Consider the following 20,698-nt stretch of genomic DNA (forward strand, 5'->3'; position numbering starts at 1 on the left):
CAGGACTGATATAAAAATACAGCAACAGTAATGCATGCCTTTATCCAAAATGCAAGAAAGCACACTAAAACACGGTAAAGGAGGTGGGAATTGTACAATACTAACATAACTACAGAGCCAAAATAAAGTGACTGAAGCGCCAATTTTCGTTTTTAATACAGTTATCAATGTTCTTGCATAGTCCTCTGTCAGTATGCAATGAGATTCAGATACAATTAGAACTCTAAGTCAACTAAACTGGTAAATTACCAAAATCACTACAGAGAAATACTGAATTTAATTTGGCACATCCGGACACCGTTGAAATACACTGCAAATAGAACCAACTACCACGCCTGGTCTCGTTTTTCCACTGGTTTAGCCTCCTCTACTTCCACTACTTGTACTTACTGCTCCTTCCCTTCAGCTCAGCTTGCCAGTTAGAGAGCCATATCAGATAACCAACAGTACTTTCTGCCTGGCTAACAAGTAGCAAGGAGGCGTGATTAGTGTCTAAGCAGCTGACTCTGAAACCGGGGTTCGAATCTCGGCTCCAACGCTTGACTATAAATCATATGATTTTAGGAAACAAACAATTACTCTCCCTGTACCTAAACTGTAAATATGAGTGAAAAATAATGCAAGTGGAACTATGTGAAATTCAACGTCATTATGAATTTCAAATGTGTAAATATTAATATTAATGTTAATTAATGTACAGCGCTCTGTTGCTATTCAACACGTTTTCTACTATACAAATCCCAACGCCTATGTTAAGCACCGTTGGTCCACTTACATGCTGAACAGGAAAGGGAGGGTGGCAAAAGGGGCATTATATATTGGCAAAGTGGAAAACAGCAGAAAGTCCAGCAAGGGAATCATCAAAAGTTACCAACAGAAGTGCAGACGGGGGGTGGGTCCTGAGGTGTTAGCAATGTACACTGATACATTTTCCAAAGAAGTGTGATTTTAAGGTCAGGAAATCATCAAAATCCAATACTGTGAACGGGGACCCGAGACCTTAAATCCACATTTTATAATCATATATCGGACTGGAAACGCTTTTCGGAATGAGGCACCAAATTTGCTTGTTGTGGATGGCAGGGAAAGAGATTGGCATTAATGTGACCAACACTGGGAGGCTCTAACTGAATAAGTAGCTGTTGAATGAAGAACACACACAAACCTGGGAGCACGCTCACACAATGTCCTACCGTTCGAAAAGCAAGCTCAGCTAATTTAATGAGGCAGATAGCTCAGTTCGTACCCCTAATGCAATACAGGCGGTTTGCGCACAGAACAAAGCATGCTATTAATGGAGATAGAAACTAGGTAGGCTCACCCAAGGCTTCTCACTAGCTTTGCAAACTCTAGAAGGGAAGTGTTGGAAGGAAGACGCAGCTGCCCGTCAGCCAATGCCAGCTGGCAATCCTCAAACGTGTAGTCTGTGACAGACAATCCCAGGGCCCTTCAAAGAAAGAAGACTGGATGAATCACGTCCTTAAAATGAAGTACACACACGTTTTTAAGTTTCTGCGCCCAAAAAATCGAAATGAAAGGTTGCGTTGAAATATGTATCCCAAAAGTGCATAATGTGCAACACTTATATTAAGTGCAAACAAGATATAAATGAGCAGAGGTACATGAACAAGGTATCTCTTGGTCCTGGGACCAATATTCTTTCATTATGTATTTATTATTATTTTAAGTGCAGGGATTTTATCACTTTCATCTCTTTAATGTACAAAGGCAATTAACAGATCAAATCAATTCGACGCACCACAAATCAGTTGTATGAGAACTAGAGTCTACATAGACAACAGTCTCTTATCAAAAAGCAGACTATACACATGTTTTAAATAACATGTTCTGAGCGTTACAGTTACTCAATTGTACTAGACGTTCAAACAATTCTACACGGACCCACGTCTGCCCAAAGATTACATTTATGATCAAGTGTTTTAATGGGATCGCCACAAATACACAGAAAGAGAGCAAGGGAAGCAAGGCTAACCCACACCGCCTCCCAAAAGAAACTATGTAATCACAAAAGGTGTGGGGTAGTAGGAACAGGGGGTAAGACTGGGTTAGTCTTTAACCAGTGCCTGGTTGCATTAGGTTGCTTGATAGGGGGTGCTGTGTTGCCCTACAGGAGTAGCGGGGGATTTTCCTTTAAAGACTAACCCAGTCTTACCCCCTGTTCCTACTACCCCACACCTTTTGTGATTACTTAATGGGATCGCCAGCCTACATCAGGCATTGCCAAATAATTGTTTTGTCCTACTCTGCTACCTATAGAGGGAGTGCAGAATTATTAGGCAAGTTGTATTTTTGAGGATTAATTTTATTATTGAACAACAACCATGTTCTCAATGAACCCAAAAAACTCATTAATATCAAAGCTGAATATTTTTGGAAGTAGTTTTTAGTTTGTTTTTAGTTTTAGCTATGTTAGGGGGATATCTGTGTGTGCAGGTGACTATTACTGTGCATAATTATTAGGCAACTTAACAACAACAAAAATATATACCCATTTCAATTATTTATTATTACCAGTGAAACCAATATAACATCTCAACATTCACAAATATACATTTCTGACATTCAAAAACAAAACAAAAACAAATCAGTGACCAATATAGCCACCTTTCTTTGCAAGGACACTCAAAAGCCTGCCATCCATGGATTCTGTCAGTGTTTTGATCTGTTCACCATCAACATTGCGTGCAGCAGCAACCACAGCCTCCCAGACACTGTTCAGAGAGGTGTACTGCTTTCCCTCCTTGTAAATCTCACATTTGATGATGGACCACAGGTTCTCAATGGGGTTCAGATCAGGTGAACAAGGAGGCCATGTCATTAGATTTCCTTCTTTTATACCCTTTCTTGCCAGCCACGCTGTGGAGTACTTGGACGCGTGTGATGGAGCATTGGCCTGCATGAAAATCATGTTTTTCTTGAAGGATGCAGACTTCTTCCTGTACCACTGCTTGAAGAAGGTGTCTTCCAGGAACTGGCAGTAGGACTGGGAGTTGAGCTTGACTCCATCCTCAACCCGAAAAGGCCCCACAAGCTCATCTTTGATGATACCAGCCCAAACCAGTACTCCACCTCCACCTTGCTGGCGTCTGAGTCGGACTGGAGCTCTCTGCCCTTTACCAATCCAGCCACGGGCCCATCCATCTGGCCCATCAAGACTCACTCTCATTTCATCAGTCCATAAAACCTTAGAAAAATCAGTCTTGAGATATTTATTGGCCCAGTCTTGACGTTTCAGCTTGTGTGTCTTGTTCAGTGGTGGTCGTCTTTCAGCCTTTCTTACCTTGGCCATGTCTCTGAGTATTGCACACCTTGTGCTTTTGGGCACTCCAGTGATGTTGCAGCTCTGAAATATGGCCAAACTGGTGGCAAGTGGCAGCTGCACGCTTGACTTTTCTCAGTTCATGGGCAGTTATTTTGCGCCTTGGTTTTTCCACACGCTTCTTGCGACCTTGTTGACTATTTTGAATGAAACGCTTGATTGTTCGATGATCACGCTTCAGAAGCTTTGCAATTTTAAGAGTGCTGCATCCCTCTGCAAGATATCTCACTATTTTTGACTTTTCTGAGCCTGTCAAGTCCTTCTTTTGACCCATTTTGCCAAAGGAAAGGAAGTTGCCTAATAATTATGCACACCTGATATAGGGTGTTGATGTCATTAGACCACACCCCTTCTCATTACAGAGATGCACATCACCTAATATGCTTAATTGGTAGTAGGCTTTCGAGCCTATACAGCTTGGAGTAAGACAACATGCATAAAGAGGATGACGTGGTCAAAATACTCATTTGCCTAATAATTCTGCACTCCCTGAATATTGTAGGGAAGTATATACAATCACATAACATATATTATTAAACGTGCTTAAAAGAGCATGTCAATTGTATGAGAAAAACAAAAAACAGATAAATAGAACCCTGAATTACTCACAGCCAAATTACTCTGACCTGTATTCCAGCCAGTGCTTGAAATGGAAAAATAGAAGTGCTTGTACTTTGCACCAGAGTACCTGCTTGTTTCTTTAAAGTGTCGGTACTCTCCAATTAAAAGTATTACGTTTTTCTTTGGAAGTGTAAGGACTCTCCCTCTCAAAATAAAAAAAAAAGTGTAGGTACTCAGTACCGGCCCACTTAAAGCACTGATTCCAGCCCATTGTTTAACCCCTCATGGTTGTGGTTTTCGCATAAGTAAGCTGATCACCAACACAATATTGAGCATGAAGTCATTAGGACCCAGAGGAGACGAGACACCCGCAGGAATGGTAGATATCCCCAGCTATGTATTTCAATGATGTCCTAATAGCACCTTGCGGGAAAGGGAGTGCCGGAAAGAGTTTATGCCTTCGGTGGGATCTTAGAACTAAAGGGCACCCAACCTCTAGAAGGTATGCGTATGCATGCATTATATTTCTGATGGTTCAAAACTAGATCTGGCAACATTTAACTTGTGGCAGAGTAATTTGCGGAGTGTCCCAGTATACTGGTTGCACAGAATTACTAAAATTATGTCATTATGCCAGTCAAATAATTAGGCTACTCTTCACTGTAAAATATAGCACTGGGAGCGCGGGAACAACCAGAACACGGGGGCTGTTTTTAGTAATTGTTCTTCGCACTTTTATTTCAGGGCGCAATGTGTCCTCACATCAAAATCGGCACGATGGCGTATCCACGCTACAATTTTTTGCTAAATGGCAGATTTACATTATGTGTACTTACAAATAATTTCACACATTTTTCCCGAAACTTTGCACAATGTGAAAGCAATTCACGCACTATTCACACAACCTGAGTAAAACAATGAGCTTTTTAATGAGGGTGGATTTTGATTCTTTTGGTGGTTCTGCATATATATATATATATAGAAATAAATAAATACATAAATAAATAAAAGTTACAAGTCTATAGGCCATGACAATTTTCAGTGAGTGATTTAAAATGAAATGCAAAGTCGGTGAGGAATGGTCAAGCTTTGCGATTCATAAAGAATCCATATGGTGGCAGTGTTGCACTAGATTACCATAACATTTAACTTTGTTTGCCCGTAAAGAGGGTTCCTGTACAGTATAAATCCCAATGACTAACATGCCCATGTACTGAGTGAAACATTGGAAAGGAATGAGTAACATTGTTAAGACATACAAAGTGGGAGGTTAATTATCCAACAACACGGTAGTAAATCGTATATGAATTATAAATTGTGTAAATGAATAGACGTCATTCATATTTATTCAAACATCTGTGCATTTCTTTCAAGGGAGGCTAAATTACTCAGCCAAACTAGCCAGTACAGTCCTGTTTTTCTAAAGTCAGACTAAAACTATATTTGCATGTAAGATGGCCCATGTAATACTTTCTGTATTCCCCAATAGTATGTGTCTCTATTAAGGAGCAGGCATATTCTTTCAAAGGCGTCATCAAAACTGTTACGCTGCTACAAGACCACATCATGTGCAGGGTTCCTTGCCTTTGCGAGTACAGTCACTAGAGGACCCAAAATTAACATTTTAGTTGGACATCAGGAGACTGTACGAACAATGTTTTCATGAAGAATACCGATCAGAAAAATCGGATTTCTGTGTTTGGAAGTCCAGCTAGCTAGACATGCTGTATACAAGTTGGTACAGTTAGCTGAACTGGTCGACTGGATCTCTCATCTAGGCAATGAAAGGTGTTTTCAAGAATAATTAACCTCAATGACTCACCTCTCTTCATTTGCACATTCTCTTACTTAGACTGTATTTAAACTTCACAATTTCGAAATTTATCATTGGGCCATTCCATCAAAATAATAGCAGTATCAATGAATGACTTCCAAAGATTGTTCTCTTTCTGATTGTCCAAACAAAATGTTACATTAAGTGATTTCTAAACGTAAGGTACGACTTTGACCCTTGGTTTTCAGAACATTCTTCCTGTCTAGCCACCCTTAAAAACGTGATTTACTTTTCTTTTGCTGTTGGTTTAGTAACTTTAATCTTATTTTAATGACTCCCGGCCTCAATGCATTGAGCTACATTCGCATCCAAATGCTATGTGAGAAGATTACATAAGAAAATTTACATCATTTCTCGATTGTCTGATTTTTGTTTAGCAATGCATCTGGAAATAGAAACCGGTTTTCTTTGCTATCCTCTTTTTCAAAATCATCTTACGCATTTACCTTTACAGAAGAGGAACGAGTAAGAAAGTTTATATATGGCTTTCATAACTTTTTCAGATCAAGTATCCATTACATTCCTCTTTAGCCACTTAAATGTTTAGTACAACAACACAGGAGGTCTCAGAGTTTTGCTGTTATTTTTAACCCTCAATACTGGGTGCCGTACTTTAACCAATGTCTTCCCTATTTTAGAAGGTCTGCTTTGTGCTATGATCGAACAGCAGATGTCCTACATTTTTATGTTTTCTGTGTGTCCTTAGTTTAAACCTGTAAATGGCACAATCTGTATATAGAAGGGGAGTTCGTAAATCATCATTATACAAGGATCTGCCGTTTTGAGGTCTTCACAATACTCAAGAAAGTTATATGGAATGCCCTTAACTAAGTTACTGTCTTGAACCCTTTTAAATAATGGCTGTTGTGAAACATCAATATTGAATGGGGAATGAGCACACCTTTCTGTAGTTCACGTGCTAATGTTCCTTAGAAATAATGCAGTGTATGAAGATTCATTGCTTGTACTCGAGACCCAATAAAGCTTTAATATTAAAACTTCCAAGTGTTACTTTTTCCTATGAATAACAACCCACACATTGATCGGCTACCATTAAGATAAACAGAAGTTTGTTTTGAGGGAGGGACTGGGGTGGTTCTACACACCACAGCATGGATGGGCTGTAAGAATAATGATTTGCCTTTATTATATTATATATATATATATATATATATATATATATATATATATATATATATATATATATATATATATATATATATATATATATATATATAATATAATAAAGGCAAATCATTATTATATATATATATAATATATATATCCCAACAATGTGTTGCCAAAAACACATGAGCAACCTCGGCGTTACAAAAGCAATGTACCGTGACTCTTATCTTACCAGCGTGTTTATTTAAAGTATAGCAAAGAAAAGTCCTGACCTGTGAGCAAGGAGCGGAGGCTCCGAAACGCTTCAGGACTTTTCTTTGAGATATGGAAGGGCTCATTACCCTGCCGTGGACTTGCCGCCATTAAGAGGCTGGAATTCAGCGTTTCATAAATGGTGGAATATATATATATATATCTTGTAAAACGATGAAATCTGCTCATCGGACCAGCTGCACCATATCGCCACCTGCCATTGGTCACCATCCAAAAAAAAGAAAGAAGATATTTTCTTTCCAAAAATATCATTAGCTTTATTGTGTGCATAAATTACAGGAAACGCTAACACCCATGGAAACTGTCATATGTACACTAGAGGGTTCAACTGTATGACAAAAAAAGTAGGTTTTACCAAAATGGCAATAAAGTTTGTATTAAAAAAAAATACTTATTCTTATGAATGAACTCATTTACAAATGATTTGATACTAGCTTGAAAAGACGTGTTTAAATCTTGAAGACTATGTTTATGGTGAAGATTGGTATAGAATTTGGGTACACATCTGTCTTTTCCTGGCATTTGCAACCAGTACCAGGAGCAGTTTCCATCAAATTAGCTTTTACTAAAAAAGCATATTTCAAAGTTATAAATTTCCCACTCTGTGGTATCAATAAGCAACCTCAATTTAGAATTGAGCTAAATGTGAAACCTTGCCAGTTTTCTAATTTAGAGCATATATGCGCAGCAAGTTTTTATTCAGTAACAGGATTAGCAACACATTTATTGTTAGTCAGTCTATTTTTCTTTATCATAACTCTTTCTAAGAAAATTGAGAACAGTATTATTGATTTAACCAAACGATGCATTATTAAGTGATCAATTTTTCTACATTATTAAGTTTACAAAAAAAATTAAAACAATTTTACTGATTTTGTTGCTCTAAAATGCAACAATCAAGAATGCAGGTTCAGAATTGCTTGCATTTTCCTACTCTCCCACTATCACTAATTAGTGCAAACAATTGCAAATTCAACCTTTCTTTGAAGGATATTACATCAAAATTCCAAGATTGAAACATTTTTACCTCCAAACACTAACACTTGCTCGCCTTTGTGTAACTGCTTGTTAACGATAAACTGAAGTGGGATTTTTTTTTTAATTGATAGTAGGGTAAAAATAGCTTAATCATAGATGAACACCTGGACAACAAACGTCATTGAAAAATGAACATCAGGGCCAGCAACTTCATTCCAAGCATTACTCTCACTTCCTTATAGGAGACAATGAAGAGTTTTAAGCCAACACACAACATGACAGCATACTTACTCTGCCATTATACGTCTCACATTAATCGCATACAGAGCTGGGTTTTTCTTTTCCTCTTCGGAAGGTGTGTAGATTGGAAGAAACTGTGCACAAAAAAACTTCATTATAGCAAAGATTTCACGGTGCTGTACATTAACATGACCTGCTTTTCTGAATAATTTTCTTTTGGCCTGCAGTGCTCCTAAAACCCGCAATCACAATCTTTAGAATGAAAATTGAGATAAAGAATTATCCATGTTGTGCTTTTTTTTTCTTTGTTCTGCTTTAGAGGCCATTATGCTCAATGCTTTGTGAGAAGGAAGCAGAATCTGACCCACTTTCTAGCTCAACCTGTCCTTTTAAAAACTCAGTCCCTCATTATGAGTGTGGCGGTCTTAGGACCCCCACACTCGCAATGGCGGTCGGACCGCTGCAGACAGGGTGGTCCGATCGTCCTATTATGACCGTGGCAGATGGGCCATGCTCCGACTGCCGGCACCGCCAGGTCTCCGCCTGTCGACAGCCTGCCGGTCTCGGCGGTCGCAATCTGCCAGGGCTGCGCTGCCCTGGGGATTACGAGTCACCTTTCCACCAGCCTTTGCATGGCGGTCTCACCACCATGCAAAGGCTGGCGGAAAGGGGGCATCTAGGGCCCCATGGAGGCCCCTACACTGCCCATGCACTTGGCATGGACAGTGCAGGGGACCCCAAGGACAGCCCTGTAGTGCATTTCACTGCCCGAATTATGGTGAGTGAAATGAGCGGCGGGTGCTGTCGCACCCAATGCACCACAACATTGCCGCCAGCTCAATTATGAGCCGGCGGCAATGTTGTGGTGAGTTTTCCGATGGGCAGCGGGCGGAAACACTGGGTACGCCCGCTGGCCCAGCAGAAAACTCCTAATAGGGCGGGCAGCATACCGCCAGCACTGGCAGTATGCCTGCTGCAGCGGCTCTGGCGGTCTTCTAAAAAGACTGCTGAAGTCGTAATGAGGGCCTCAGGTGTTGATGAATATTGTGGCAGGTTATACTGACTTAACTTCAGCATTCAGACCTTGACCTCCAGTCTGATCCCTGGTTATTATTATAGGATCTATGACATTAGTCAATCAAAAACTATGAGCTGGAGTTCTTGATTGACTAATTCATGTACTCCCTCTCAAAATCCCTCAGTCTTGGTAGGATTGCTAGTGCTCCGACTGAACTTCTGAACTTATGTATAAGTAAATAACTTACTAGGGGAACATCAAAGTAACACCCAAGACACTGACATCACAGAGATACTTTTAAAAACAGACCTGTGCTCAGCGTGTAAAAGGCTGCCAAATATAAAGTTTGCTTTAAAGTTAGCCCAAGCTCAAAAACATGTTACCCCACCAACTCAATTTTACTTTACAAACCTCATACTGGACGGACACGCACCAACCATTTGGGGACCAAAGCTATGTGCAACTTGCGCCACCCTTGAAATTTTTAACCATATGTAAATGCCACTACTGTCCCTCTATATGTACACATCTTAAATGGCGCATTCTAAGAAAATGTTCTGGTAGATGCTCACAAGCTTGCTAATAGTGTTCTGTGCACAATATCAGGTTAAATCCACACAAGCAAGTAGTAACTAGTTGGCCACTGCTTCACACAGTTATATATTTCTTGACACTGTACTGTAGTTTTATACTGCAATGACCGTCACCACTGCATGAATTACATCATTTAATCTGATGTTCTTTATTTGCAGACACTGTTGCTTTGCTTCAACACTGGTATTTTAATTTGGTGCTTGTCGCAGATTTACATTTTGTACACTACGGCCACCTTGTGGCTGGTCAGCAACACTCTGACAAATAATTCCAGAAACATCCATCGCTCAGTTTAAAGGCCGTAGGTAACAGGTCAAACTAACACATGGGAAAAAGTCACAAACTCTGCATGCAAACCTGGCAGGAGAGCTTATAGCAAGACTTGCATATAGAGGTATCAGTTACGCACGCATACTTTGGCAATGCCTTCATGTTTTTCTGCATTTTAAAGTGTTACCTACAAGAGGCACAAGGGACATTTCTTTGCACCTGCTCAATGTAACGGAAGTGATCCCAGATAGATATTTAACTATGTAGATTTTCAAACATGTTCGAATTATGTCTGTTGCAGTCTCTGCACTTCTACAATCACAACGGAATTAACCATGAGGCCGACAGCCTGGACAAGTGCATAGAGCTACCCACCCGACTGTAAGAGGGAAATAATTTAAATAGAAAAAGAGACACTTGTGAAGTTTGACAAATATCTTAATCCCACATATAGTAGGATGGACACAGCCAAGATGTTGATGAGGATTTAAACATTTCTAACAAGAAAGGTGTGTTTGTCAATCCCAGTTCTAGTGGGATGTTCTGTTTTAGGGCACCTTGATGTACTAAATGTTGGTAAAAGGATTAGTCTCATTACGCAGAAAGGAATGGGGGAAACATTTTCTTTTCAAATTTCAGGATTGCCATGTATGAGGATTGTAACTTTAGCGCCCTATAAAAATGCATTCATAGTCTTTTGAGGCACTAACAGGACTGATGCCTTCCATGCTCTCACCCAATAAAAGCGTTCCCCTACAGCTTCCTTTGCTGAATCTGTGAATCATAATTCTTCAAGCAATGAAGGATGCGTCATTAGCTAAACACATGCATCAAAGCCAGCTGAGACGTCAATGAAGAGCACATTTCCTATTGCAAAAATCTTCATAGTGCATGGAAAGATGACCTGTGTGCTGGCATCAAACAGAAAGGTGACAACCATGCCACATGAAGTGACTTTGAGGCTGAAGGCTTAGACTGAACCAATCTGCATTTTGGGGGCAGTGGTACCAGGCTGATGCTTCACTTTCAGAAACAGTGATCTAGACTAATGAGTGGGTTTACGCCTTGGTGATGACTGGGCCCCGGATGAAGAAACTACACATTAAAGATGCTGCTGACACGGCTAGACTTCCATTAAGAATGGGGCTGGTGAGAAGGCAGGTGTTTCCAAAGAAGCACCTCTGCCTTACCCTGTTCCCAGAAGAGGTGGGTGCTTTATGCTCTTCCTAAAACCCTGACATTATATGGCCTGCCTGACAGGATCCTTCGATGACAGGCCGTTCAAAGGATGGCAAGTTTTACACATTTGACCGAATTTTAGGGTGACGCCCGTTAGTGCATGCATCAAGCCCATCAGGAGTGACCATCTTTGAAAAAAAAAATAATAATAATAATAAAGCAAAACCTAAATTGAATACACTAACTGCTGAGCTCACAAAGTCGAAGTCTACCGTTAACAGAAATCAATAAACTCCAACAATCCAGGAAGGTCTTGGGCACCTTGCAGGACTCCTCGAGGAGGAGTTCTGAGATTTGCTTGACCTCTCTGCGTTGCGCTGGACAGACTATGGTGAATATCGAATGTGACACAGATCTGCAAGGCAGAAAGCCAAGATGCTTGGTCCTGCACTGATGCATGTATATATGAGGTAGTTGTACACCACTAACCTAGCTAAGAGGCAGAAGAGCACTGCACAGGGCCAAAGGCAGAGATCAAACCAGAGAGGAAATCTAGTCTGAGGTACAGCATCCATTTTAGGACATCCTCATTCCTCACTCCTCATCCCTCCTTCTCATCCCTGCTTCTCATCCATCATCCATACTTCTCATCCATCATACATCATCCCTAATTCTCATCCATCATCCCTGCTTCTCTTCCATAATTCCTGCTTCTCATCCCTACTTCTCATCCTTTAACCCTACTTCTCATCCATCATACATCATCCTTACTTCTCATCCATCAACCCTACTTCTCTTCCATCATCCCCACTTCTCTTTGATCATCCCTACTTCTCATCCCTCATCCCTGCTTCTCATCCATCTTCCATCATTTCTACTTCTCATGCCTCAGCCATCATCCCTACTCCTCATCCATCATCCCTACTCCCAATTCCTGATCCCTCGGTCATACCAACACATTTTCAGTTGTGTGAAACACACCTTCACTCTGATTGATTGGAAACAGCCAGTCAGAGTTATGAGAGAGAGCTGCATTCTATTTCACTGAAAAACAACCTGGGTGAAGAAAGAGGACAGGAAATGCAACTGTGTGTTTGTTTCCAGTGAATTCAAGGCTGCACAATATTTCATTTTATTAAACTGTTTTTCTGTTTGCACAGGCTTCTGCAGAAAGTTCTGCTGGTTTGTGAAATACAAGGAGACCACAGCTTGGACCATAAATCAACTCTTGTAGAAAAGGTTGTACAGGTCATTCACAGTTCAACTGAAAAGCTTTCTGGTTTCAGTTTGGTATGTAGAAAGAAAATGTTTTTTTTTTTAAACTCTGGTGACAGTGCAATCCAATTCATCCAAACATTTTTCTGGTTTCATTTTTATTTGTAACAAATAAAATGTTTAAGTCTGAGCCTCCTTTTTATTTGTAACAAATGACATTTTTAATGATGAGGCTGCTTTTATCTCTGAGAGCTGTTTTTTCCTTTTCTGAAACCAGAAAGATTTTCAATGAACTGTATAACCCTTTTTCCAAGAGCTGACTTATGGTCCAAGCTGTGGGCTCCTTGTATTTTCCGAACCAGCAGAGCTTTCTGCAGAGGCCTGTGTAAACAGAAAAACACTTAGTTAAATAAAATGAAATGTTGTACATCCTTGAATTCATTGGAAACAAACACAGTTGCATTTCCTCTCTGCTGTCTTCACCCAGCACATGCAATGAGAAGGCTGTTTTTCAGTGAAATACAATGCAGGCCTCTCTCATAACTCTGATTGGCTATTGCCAGCCAATCAGTGTAAAGTTGTGTTTCACAAACCTGAAAATGTGTTGGTATGACTGAGGGATGAGGAATGAGGAGTAGAGATGATGACTGAGACATGAGAAGTAGGAATGATGGAAGATGGATGAGAAGCAGGAATGAGAAGTAGGAATGATGGAAGAGAAGTTAGGATGATGGAAGAGAAATTGGGATGATGGAAAAGAAGTAGGGATGAGAAGCAGGAATGAGGGATCAGAAGTAGGGATGATGGAAGAGAAGTAGGGATGATGGTGAGAAGAAAGGATGATGTATGATGGATGAGAAGCTGGGGTGAGAAGTAGGGATGATGGATGAGAAGCAGGGATGAGGGATGAGAAGCAGAGATGAGGGATGAGAAGTAAGGATGATGGAAGAGAAGCAGGGATGTTGGATGATAAATAGGGATGATGTATGATGGATGAGAAGCAGGGATGATAGAAGAGAAGTAGGGATGATGGATGAGAAGCAGGGATGATGGATGAGAAGCAGGGATGATATATGATGGATGAGAAGTAGGGATGATGGATGAGAAGCAGGGGTGAGACGCAGGGAAGAGAAGTAGGGATGATGGAAGAGAAGTAATGATGATGGATGAGAAGCAGGGATGATGGAAGAGAAGCAGGGAGGATGCATGATTGATGAGAAGTAGGGATGATGGATGAGAACAGGGATGAGAAGTAGGGATGAGGAGTAAGGAATGAGGATGTCCTAAAATGGATGCTGTACTGAGCAGCTGGGTTCTGAGGAGAGATGAGGGCTGCTTATTGTGGAGTAATGTGGTTTATTTGAAGATACCAAAGAAACAAAATAAGTTTGTCCATTTTGGTGATTTCTGAAGAGACGATGGGCAAATAAATCCAAATAAAGAGCTGAAGACAAAAATGTTGTTATTATTTAAATCAGGCCTGATTGCATTAATCCTGTGTGTCGATGCCACAAATAATCTGGTAGGCTATTCCATATCAACTCACAAGGTGGCAGCAGATGACAAAATATGTGCAACTATGAAACGTCTGTAACCTAAAAACAAGAGTGATATGTGCTGGGCTGTGGGGAGGTTGTAGTAGTGCTGTTTGATATTGGGTGTAAACTTTAAAAAAGGGACTAAACCTATCCATAAATCCATTCTAGTGTTTTCTTTATTGGCGGACTTGATAAGAGTGCCCTTAGATGCACTCAGCAGCTCAGTTATGAACTAAAGTTGCTGTGTTCAGAAATTGCAGGTCTCACTCTTGCAGATATCACAGCGTATTGTATTCCAAATTCTGTGCAAATTCTGACAAAACACACACACAGATTGTTCTGCTATGGTATCTATCACCTAGACTGCATTCATTGCTTATTCGACCTGGTGTGTTTCGGAGAACGTGTTCCCCTTGAAACAAGGCTATTATAGAACATTTGTTACAATGTGAGACTCTCTTGTGGCCATGTGTGGTGGCTCAGGAAGGCAGCTACCTGCAAAGGACCTGGCATAGCACTGGCCTGGCTATTTAATTCACACTTTCACTAGGCGTTGCTTATATTGGCTCTTTCAATATTTATTTGTTTGAGATCTGAAATACGACAAAGAACCTACAACATGATATCTATGTTACTCCATGTATCTCCCCTGAGTCTATGTAAACTTAAGCACAGCTTATATTTTTTCCACCATATTGTAATCATCAAAAATGTTTTAAAGAAGTTTGTCATTTACTTACCTCGATTTCCACATAATTGTGGAACTGGCACAGAGTAAGCCATAGAATATCTAGACTGAAAGACAGAAAAATATAAGAAATATTTTAGTACAAATGGTCTGGTTGTATTGCAAGCGTAATACATCAAAGTTGTAATATATGAATACAGCTCATGTGAAAATTATTGTACATGTTGCAAAGAAGGCTGATCAGATGGTCTCATTTTTGTGTCAGATCTCGCAGCACCTTGTCTAACTAAAGAGCATAGGTTTGACCAGAGAGTTTGACCAGAGAGAAGAGAGTCTCGGCCACCAAGAATCCCACACGGTTTAGTCACAAAACCAAATTCAAAATTCAGCTGCTAGAAACAGCGGCTTAGGAAGGGTCGTGGTCCCTGATGAATGCAAGGAAAATAGGCGCTCGTCTCATCTCTTTTGAGCCCACCCCAACTCTCTCCTCAACCTCCATTTAATCCCCTGCCCTATTTATACTCTGCACTCCTTTCATGTTCAGATCTGAATCTTCTTGTCTTTCTCATTCTCCACCCTTTCTCCTCTTCTTCCCAACATTCTTATTTCCGTCCCCTATCTCCGCTCAATCCCCTCTGGCTGGTTCTCATATTTCTCTCTTTTCAAACGCTTATTCTTTGCTCTGTCTCCCTTCTCTACCTGTTAACATATCTTTGCGACCTCTCATCTTTCTCTGCCTTTACACTCTATTTTCCAGTTCTCGATTATCCTCTCCTCTTGACTCTTATCTCTATAGCTCGCCCATTCTCTCTTTGCCCTCTTCATTTTTCCTCTTCTCAACACTAAAGGTGCCCTTTTCCTCCTCCACATCTCCTTCCGATGCCTCTCCCTCGTCCCTAGCTCCTATTTCATTATTTCCCTCCCTCATATCTTCTCTCCATTCCTCTCACGCACCTTTTCTTCCATTATCTGCCCTTCCTATCTTCTCTCGTCTCCCGTCTCTCTGTTTCTGTACTGTTCCTTCATAGCCTCTTTCACTTTTTATTCCCCGCCTTAGCTTTCCTTCATACTCTTGCATCTCCTTCAACATGTTCTAGCCCTCTTTACCATTTTCCTATTTTCTCTCACCTCTAACGCTTCCCTACCCCATGTTCTTTTCCTACTTTCTCATCTCATTATCCTCTTCTCTAGCTCCTCCCCCCACTTCTCGTTATTCTTTTTCTTCATATCCACCGTCTCCCCTTGTTGATTCACCTCCTCCCTTTACTTCAGTTCCGCCACATTCCTCTTTTATTTCATTCTATCTTTTTGTCATCTATTGCCTCCCTTTGTTTTCTTCTCTTCTGTCACCTTCCTCCCGGTGTTAGTCTCTTGTGCTCGCCTCTATTGTTTTGCAGCTCTTCTGCTTGAGTCCACTTCATTTTTTTTTTTTTTACTCCACCTCAACTTCGCCCAAATAATTTATCTGCGCCTCTCAAGTTGTTTCAGTTTCCCAACAGACATCTGCCCTGTGTGTTTCGCACTACTCCGGTTCAGACTCATCCTTTCCTCTGCAGCACTATGGACCACACAGCCCCCTCCATCTCCTTTGAAGAGCAAGCAAAGACCCAGGTCAGGCAGTCGAAAAATCAAAAACTGATCAGTTGGTCTGTCAAACTACAGACTGCAAGACTCTCGGGGTCTTCACACCGGTGTGACTTGGAACTGAAGCGTCTGCCCCAGTCTATTTGTAATGTAGCTTCTTTAATTTAATTGATGTTTCAAAAATGCACAAAGCTCTGAGGCAGTCAGCTGTCACATCTTTAAAAAAAATTACAACCTTGATATTCATTGGGAAAAGGCAGAAACAGGTTCCTGCTCACATTCTAAAAAGGACATTAGCATTATTTGAAGTAGCACGTCAAGGACAAGCAGGTGGCATAAGTGCCTCTAGAGATATTCGAAATACAGTAATATTGCTTAGAAAAATAAAAAAAACACCGCAAAGTGATATATTTTTTATTGCTACCCTGGGCGACGGATTATGCGATGTGTTCCAATGTTTGACTGCAGTTTATGTCTAAATAACATACGGGCAAATTGATTACTCTAATCCTTTTTTCGTCATCACACGCCCCAGCTCCTTGGTTACATTTTTAGGTTTCACTTGCAGTTCATTGTGTTATGCTTACACAATCTCCTGTAAATTGTAAACCAAAAATTAAAAGGAAAAAAAATCTTAAAACCGGCTCAGAGCCCCCATTCCTTACCACTGGTTGGCTTCGCTTCACTCTTGTTCCTTTTTTTCTGATTGCTCAGTGGTTTCTGCTCCTTCCTGCTTCAACCAGAGCTTTAGCACTCTCTCTGCCATAGATCATGAACCAAGTACAGCTTACTGTCTGTGGCCTTCCATTGGCTGCAGGCTCCTGCCGGTACTTTTCCCCCCAATTTTGGTCCCTGGCCCACGCTATTCTCCCACAAGGCCTGTACCCGCTGTACCAACCTTCCAGAGGTTCTACAGCTTCCTGCTCACTCGCAGACTCCCGGATCATTCCCAGGCACGGTCATACCATCACCACCGAGGCACATCTGTTCAGCATGACCTCAAGGTAACTCTGCCTTTTGCGGTCACCACCACAGGTAATTCGGAGAAGCAGTAAAGGTCCACACATGCCTCCGTGGCTCCAGTGTTTTCTGAGCACCTGGTCTTCTTTCTGCCACGCATCAGCTCCCAGCTTCAATCACTGGCCTTTGCTCATCTTGCGTTTTAGTTATAGAGCAGCGCAAGTGTCCGAGACAAAGATTTCTTGCAAATCCACTTTTGATAATCTGGTACACTGCATCTCATGTTGGAGAGGGAGGGGTGGCAATAGGGTTGCGGCTCATACGATATTTTATGTATTTGTAGTCTTTGAGACCATCGCAAGCCAATCTACAACACTGAATTGGGCTAGCGAGCATCACCATTAGGTTCGTGTAATTTTAATTGCATTTTACTTGATTACAAAATGTTTTGCCAGAAATGTAAACATATCGAGAGTAAAGAAAGTTACAAAAAATATAAGCACAGTGACATGGCCAGTAATGGCGGAGTGTCAGTGCTTTCTTTTTTCTCTCCACAAAGGAATTCTGCTGATGTATTGGTGAGACAACTGATCCCATCATGGGAGAATGTGCTCAAGTAATGGAATCTGGTGTAATTATGCCCGAAGAACAGTCACTGTGGAGGCCTTATTGCACTTGCATCCATCTGCTGGGCGAAGCACCTGCCTGGTCAGGACAGGTATGAAATGGTCCCAGTGGCAACTGGTACAATCCACAGACAAGGACACCATCCCCGCAAACATGTGAAAAGAAGCTCCAGTGAACTGTAGCTCCTAGACAGGAGTCAACCGGGAAAAACAAAATATAACACAGTCACAGCCTTCAGCGGCTGTGGTGCATTTCGCCCCCGCTGATGCCTGCGCTCTTACGGTGTAATCAGTTTGGGATTTTCCATAATTACACAGACATGCTCGCCCGCGGAGAAGCTGGCAAAATCTATCGAACTCCGAATCATGACTCGTTTAATTATTATGGTTGCTGCATTGAGTTTTGCTCCTATATGTATACATTTGCATCCTGACCCACTGATTAGTCCAGCTGGATGGAAAATCTACGGTAAAACAAGAGGACTTTTTTTGTAAAAGGAACAGTGCATTTTTCCCATCATTCTCATTTAAATGTTGATCCAGTGCTTAATTTGTAAATAAAAACGTGCCGGTTCCCAAAGCCCTGCTTTTAAACACACGGGCGGCTGTAATTAAATGTGGGAACACGGAATATTGAGGCGGCGTAATCCTGAAGCCATCTCGGACCTCTTCAATCCATATAAAGCCACTTGCTGCCCCTTCAGCTCACTCTTGCAGTCTACTACTTTCTTCCTTTGTGAAACTTTTTCATTTTTCCCTTCCTATGTCTTTCCCATGTGTGTCTTTTGCTCGCAGCAAATGCTTTAGCCAGAAGAATAAGCCCAGGCCCTCAAAAATAAGTGCCGGTGCTCAGCACCGGAAACAACAAGCACAAATTAAGCACTGTGTTGATCCCTTTTGCATACTCTTCATATTACTTGAGAATAGGTACATATAGGATCTTCTTGTTTATAAAGTTTGCATATGCATTTTTGAAGCACTGCACCATTTACTGATTTGTGACGTTAATACACTTTATTCTGATCTACTCAATAAAATAATTTGTTTTTCAAAATAAACGTGAAAGTTATCTTGCACAGACGTCGCTAATTGTTTTCTTAAAACTATTGAATGATGTATATTGAGATAATAAAATGGCACTTTCAAGTATCCCTGTTTTAAAAAATTCTAGTGGAACCACTGTATTTGAGAGATAGATAGATAGATAGATAGATGTACAGCTTCTTGCCATTGGGTAAGCATTATTTTGAATAAAATGCTCAAAGATAACCCTCGACCCCACACCCCTCCGAGATAGAGTCACCTACTCAAAAAGAGGCTGGTCCAGAAAACACTGCGAGAGAACCAATATGATTCCATAGTCGGGTCGATTTGTTAAGGCAGAGGGATTACAGGAATGCGCTGTTAATACGAATCATCTCCTCTTGATGTTTTTATTGAATAAAAGGTAGGCAATAGGAATGTAGGCCTACTGTGGTTGGACATCTGCCACCAGAAACTACTTGAAAGCCCTTGCCAGAGCTTTTGTAGTTAAATTGCTTATCTTGTTTTACTTTAGTACAGCCACATAACGACACAAACACAAGTAGTCACTAGAGGGCGGTGTTGTATTACTGGATACAAAGTGCTAAGGCAACCCAAGTATTCTGTCAGCCTTCCTATACTCTTAACTGTCATTTCCAGGAACCCAACGGCACGAAGAAGACAGGCACGCCACTCATTCACTCCATTGTTTTGGAGACTGTGACTTCTTTCTGTCATCATACAACGACGCAGAGCAAGAGAGAGGAAGAAAATGAAGCAAAATAAAAAAACAAGGCACAGCAGGGCATCAGTTAAGTGTTCACGTTGCTTTCGGTCCAATGGTGACCGTGCATCAGATTGCAACACAGATCAATATCGTCTTCCCGAGGGGGCCGGTGGTTTTCTGTTATTTTTTAAGTGTGAACATTTAAAAGGTTCAACAAACAGCTGAGACTTTTCAGCAAAGTAAACAATATATACACCACTGTTTCAAACGTAATGGACTACATTACACCATAATGGAGAAAAAAAGCAGCCCAAGGAGGACTTTAATACCGATCTGTTGGACAACATGATCACTGACAACTATTTGGAGAGAGTTCTGCCAAATCAATTCTGACCATGTTTCTTGTCCTATCTATGCCTCTGCGCATGATCATTAAAAATATAGACTAGATACCCCACTTTTCAAAAACCTGAAGGGTTTCTTACAGCTAGTTAGATACAGAACATTTTCCAAAAAATAAGCAAATGTCCTGTTCACCCTAATGACATGTTACCATTTAAACGGGGCAGACGGGACATCCGTCAATTCTTGGAGGATGCCGTACATCAGCTGATCTCTAACTATCCCTCCTTTACTTTATGCTCCTCCTACCATGCAGTAAAGACCCTTTACCATCTTGCCAAACAGTTGCTGTTTAGATAAGGTGCGCGATCATTTTGTCAATACGTATATTTAATTCGTTCTCTGTTTTACACCACACATCATATCACCTTTCCATGGAAAGGAAATGCGTGCAGGAGTGGTGGGTGCAATAGGGAAGCTGTACAGACCATGGGGGAACATTGTGGAGTGGATCCAGTTGTTTTCAACAATCATTTATAAAGCCGCAGGAGCTGTGCTGTGTCACTGAAGTAAGGTGAGA

The 20,698-nt window shown here is 41.0% G+C and overlaps 1 protein-coding gene across 3 annotated transcripts in view; it reads right to left on the bottom strand.

Moving 5' to 3' along the window:
• LPCAT1 (lysophosphatidylcholine acyltransferase 1) overlaps window positions 1-20,698 on the bottom strand; it is a 510,913-nt gene that overhangs the window by 38,893 nt on the left and 451,322 nt on the right. For all 3 annotated transcript variants that reach the window (XM_069219452.1, XM_069219453.1, XM_069219454.1), the window contains exons 8-10: window positions 14,909-14,963; window positions 8,406-8,488; window positions 1,322-1,447 (exon numbers count right to left, since the gene is read on the bottom strand). In XM_069219452.1, the coding sequence (XP_069075553.1) occupies window positions 1,322-1,447; window positions 8,406-8,488; window positions 14,909-14,963 (264 nt within the window). The remainder of the gene's footprint in view (window positions 1-1,321; window positions 1,448-8,405; window positions 8,489-14,908; window positions 14,964-20,698) is intronic.

This window comes from Pleurodeles waltl, chromosome 2_2 (assembly GCF_031143425.1).
Source record: "Pleurodeles waltl isolate 20211129_DDA chromosome 2_2, aPleWal1.hap1.20221129, whole genome shotgun sequence".
Lineage (NCBI taxonomy): Eukaryota > Metazoa > Chordata > Amphibia > Caudata > Salamandridae > Pleurodeles > Pleurodeles waltl.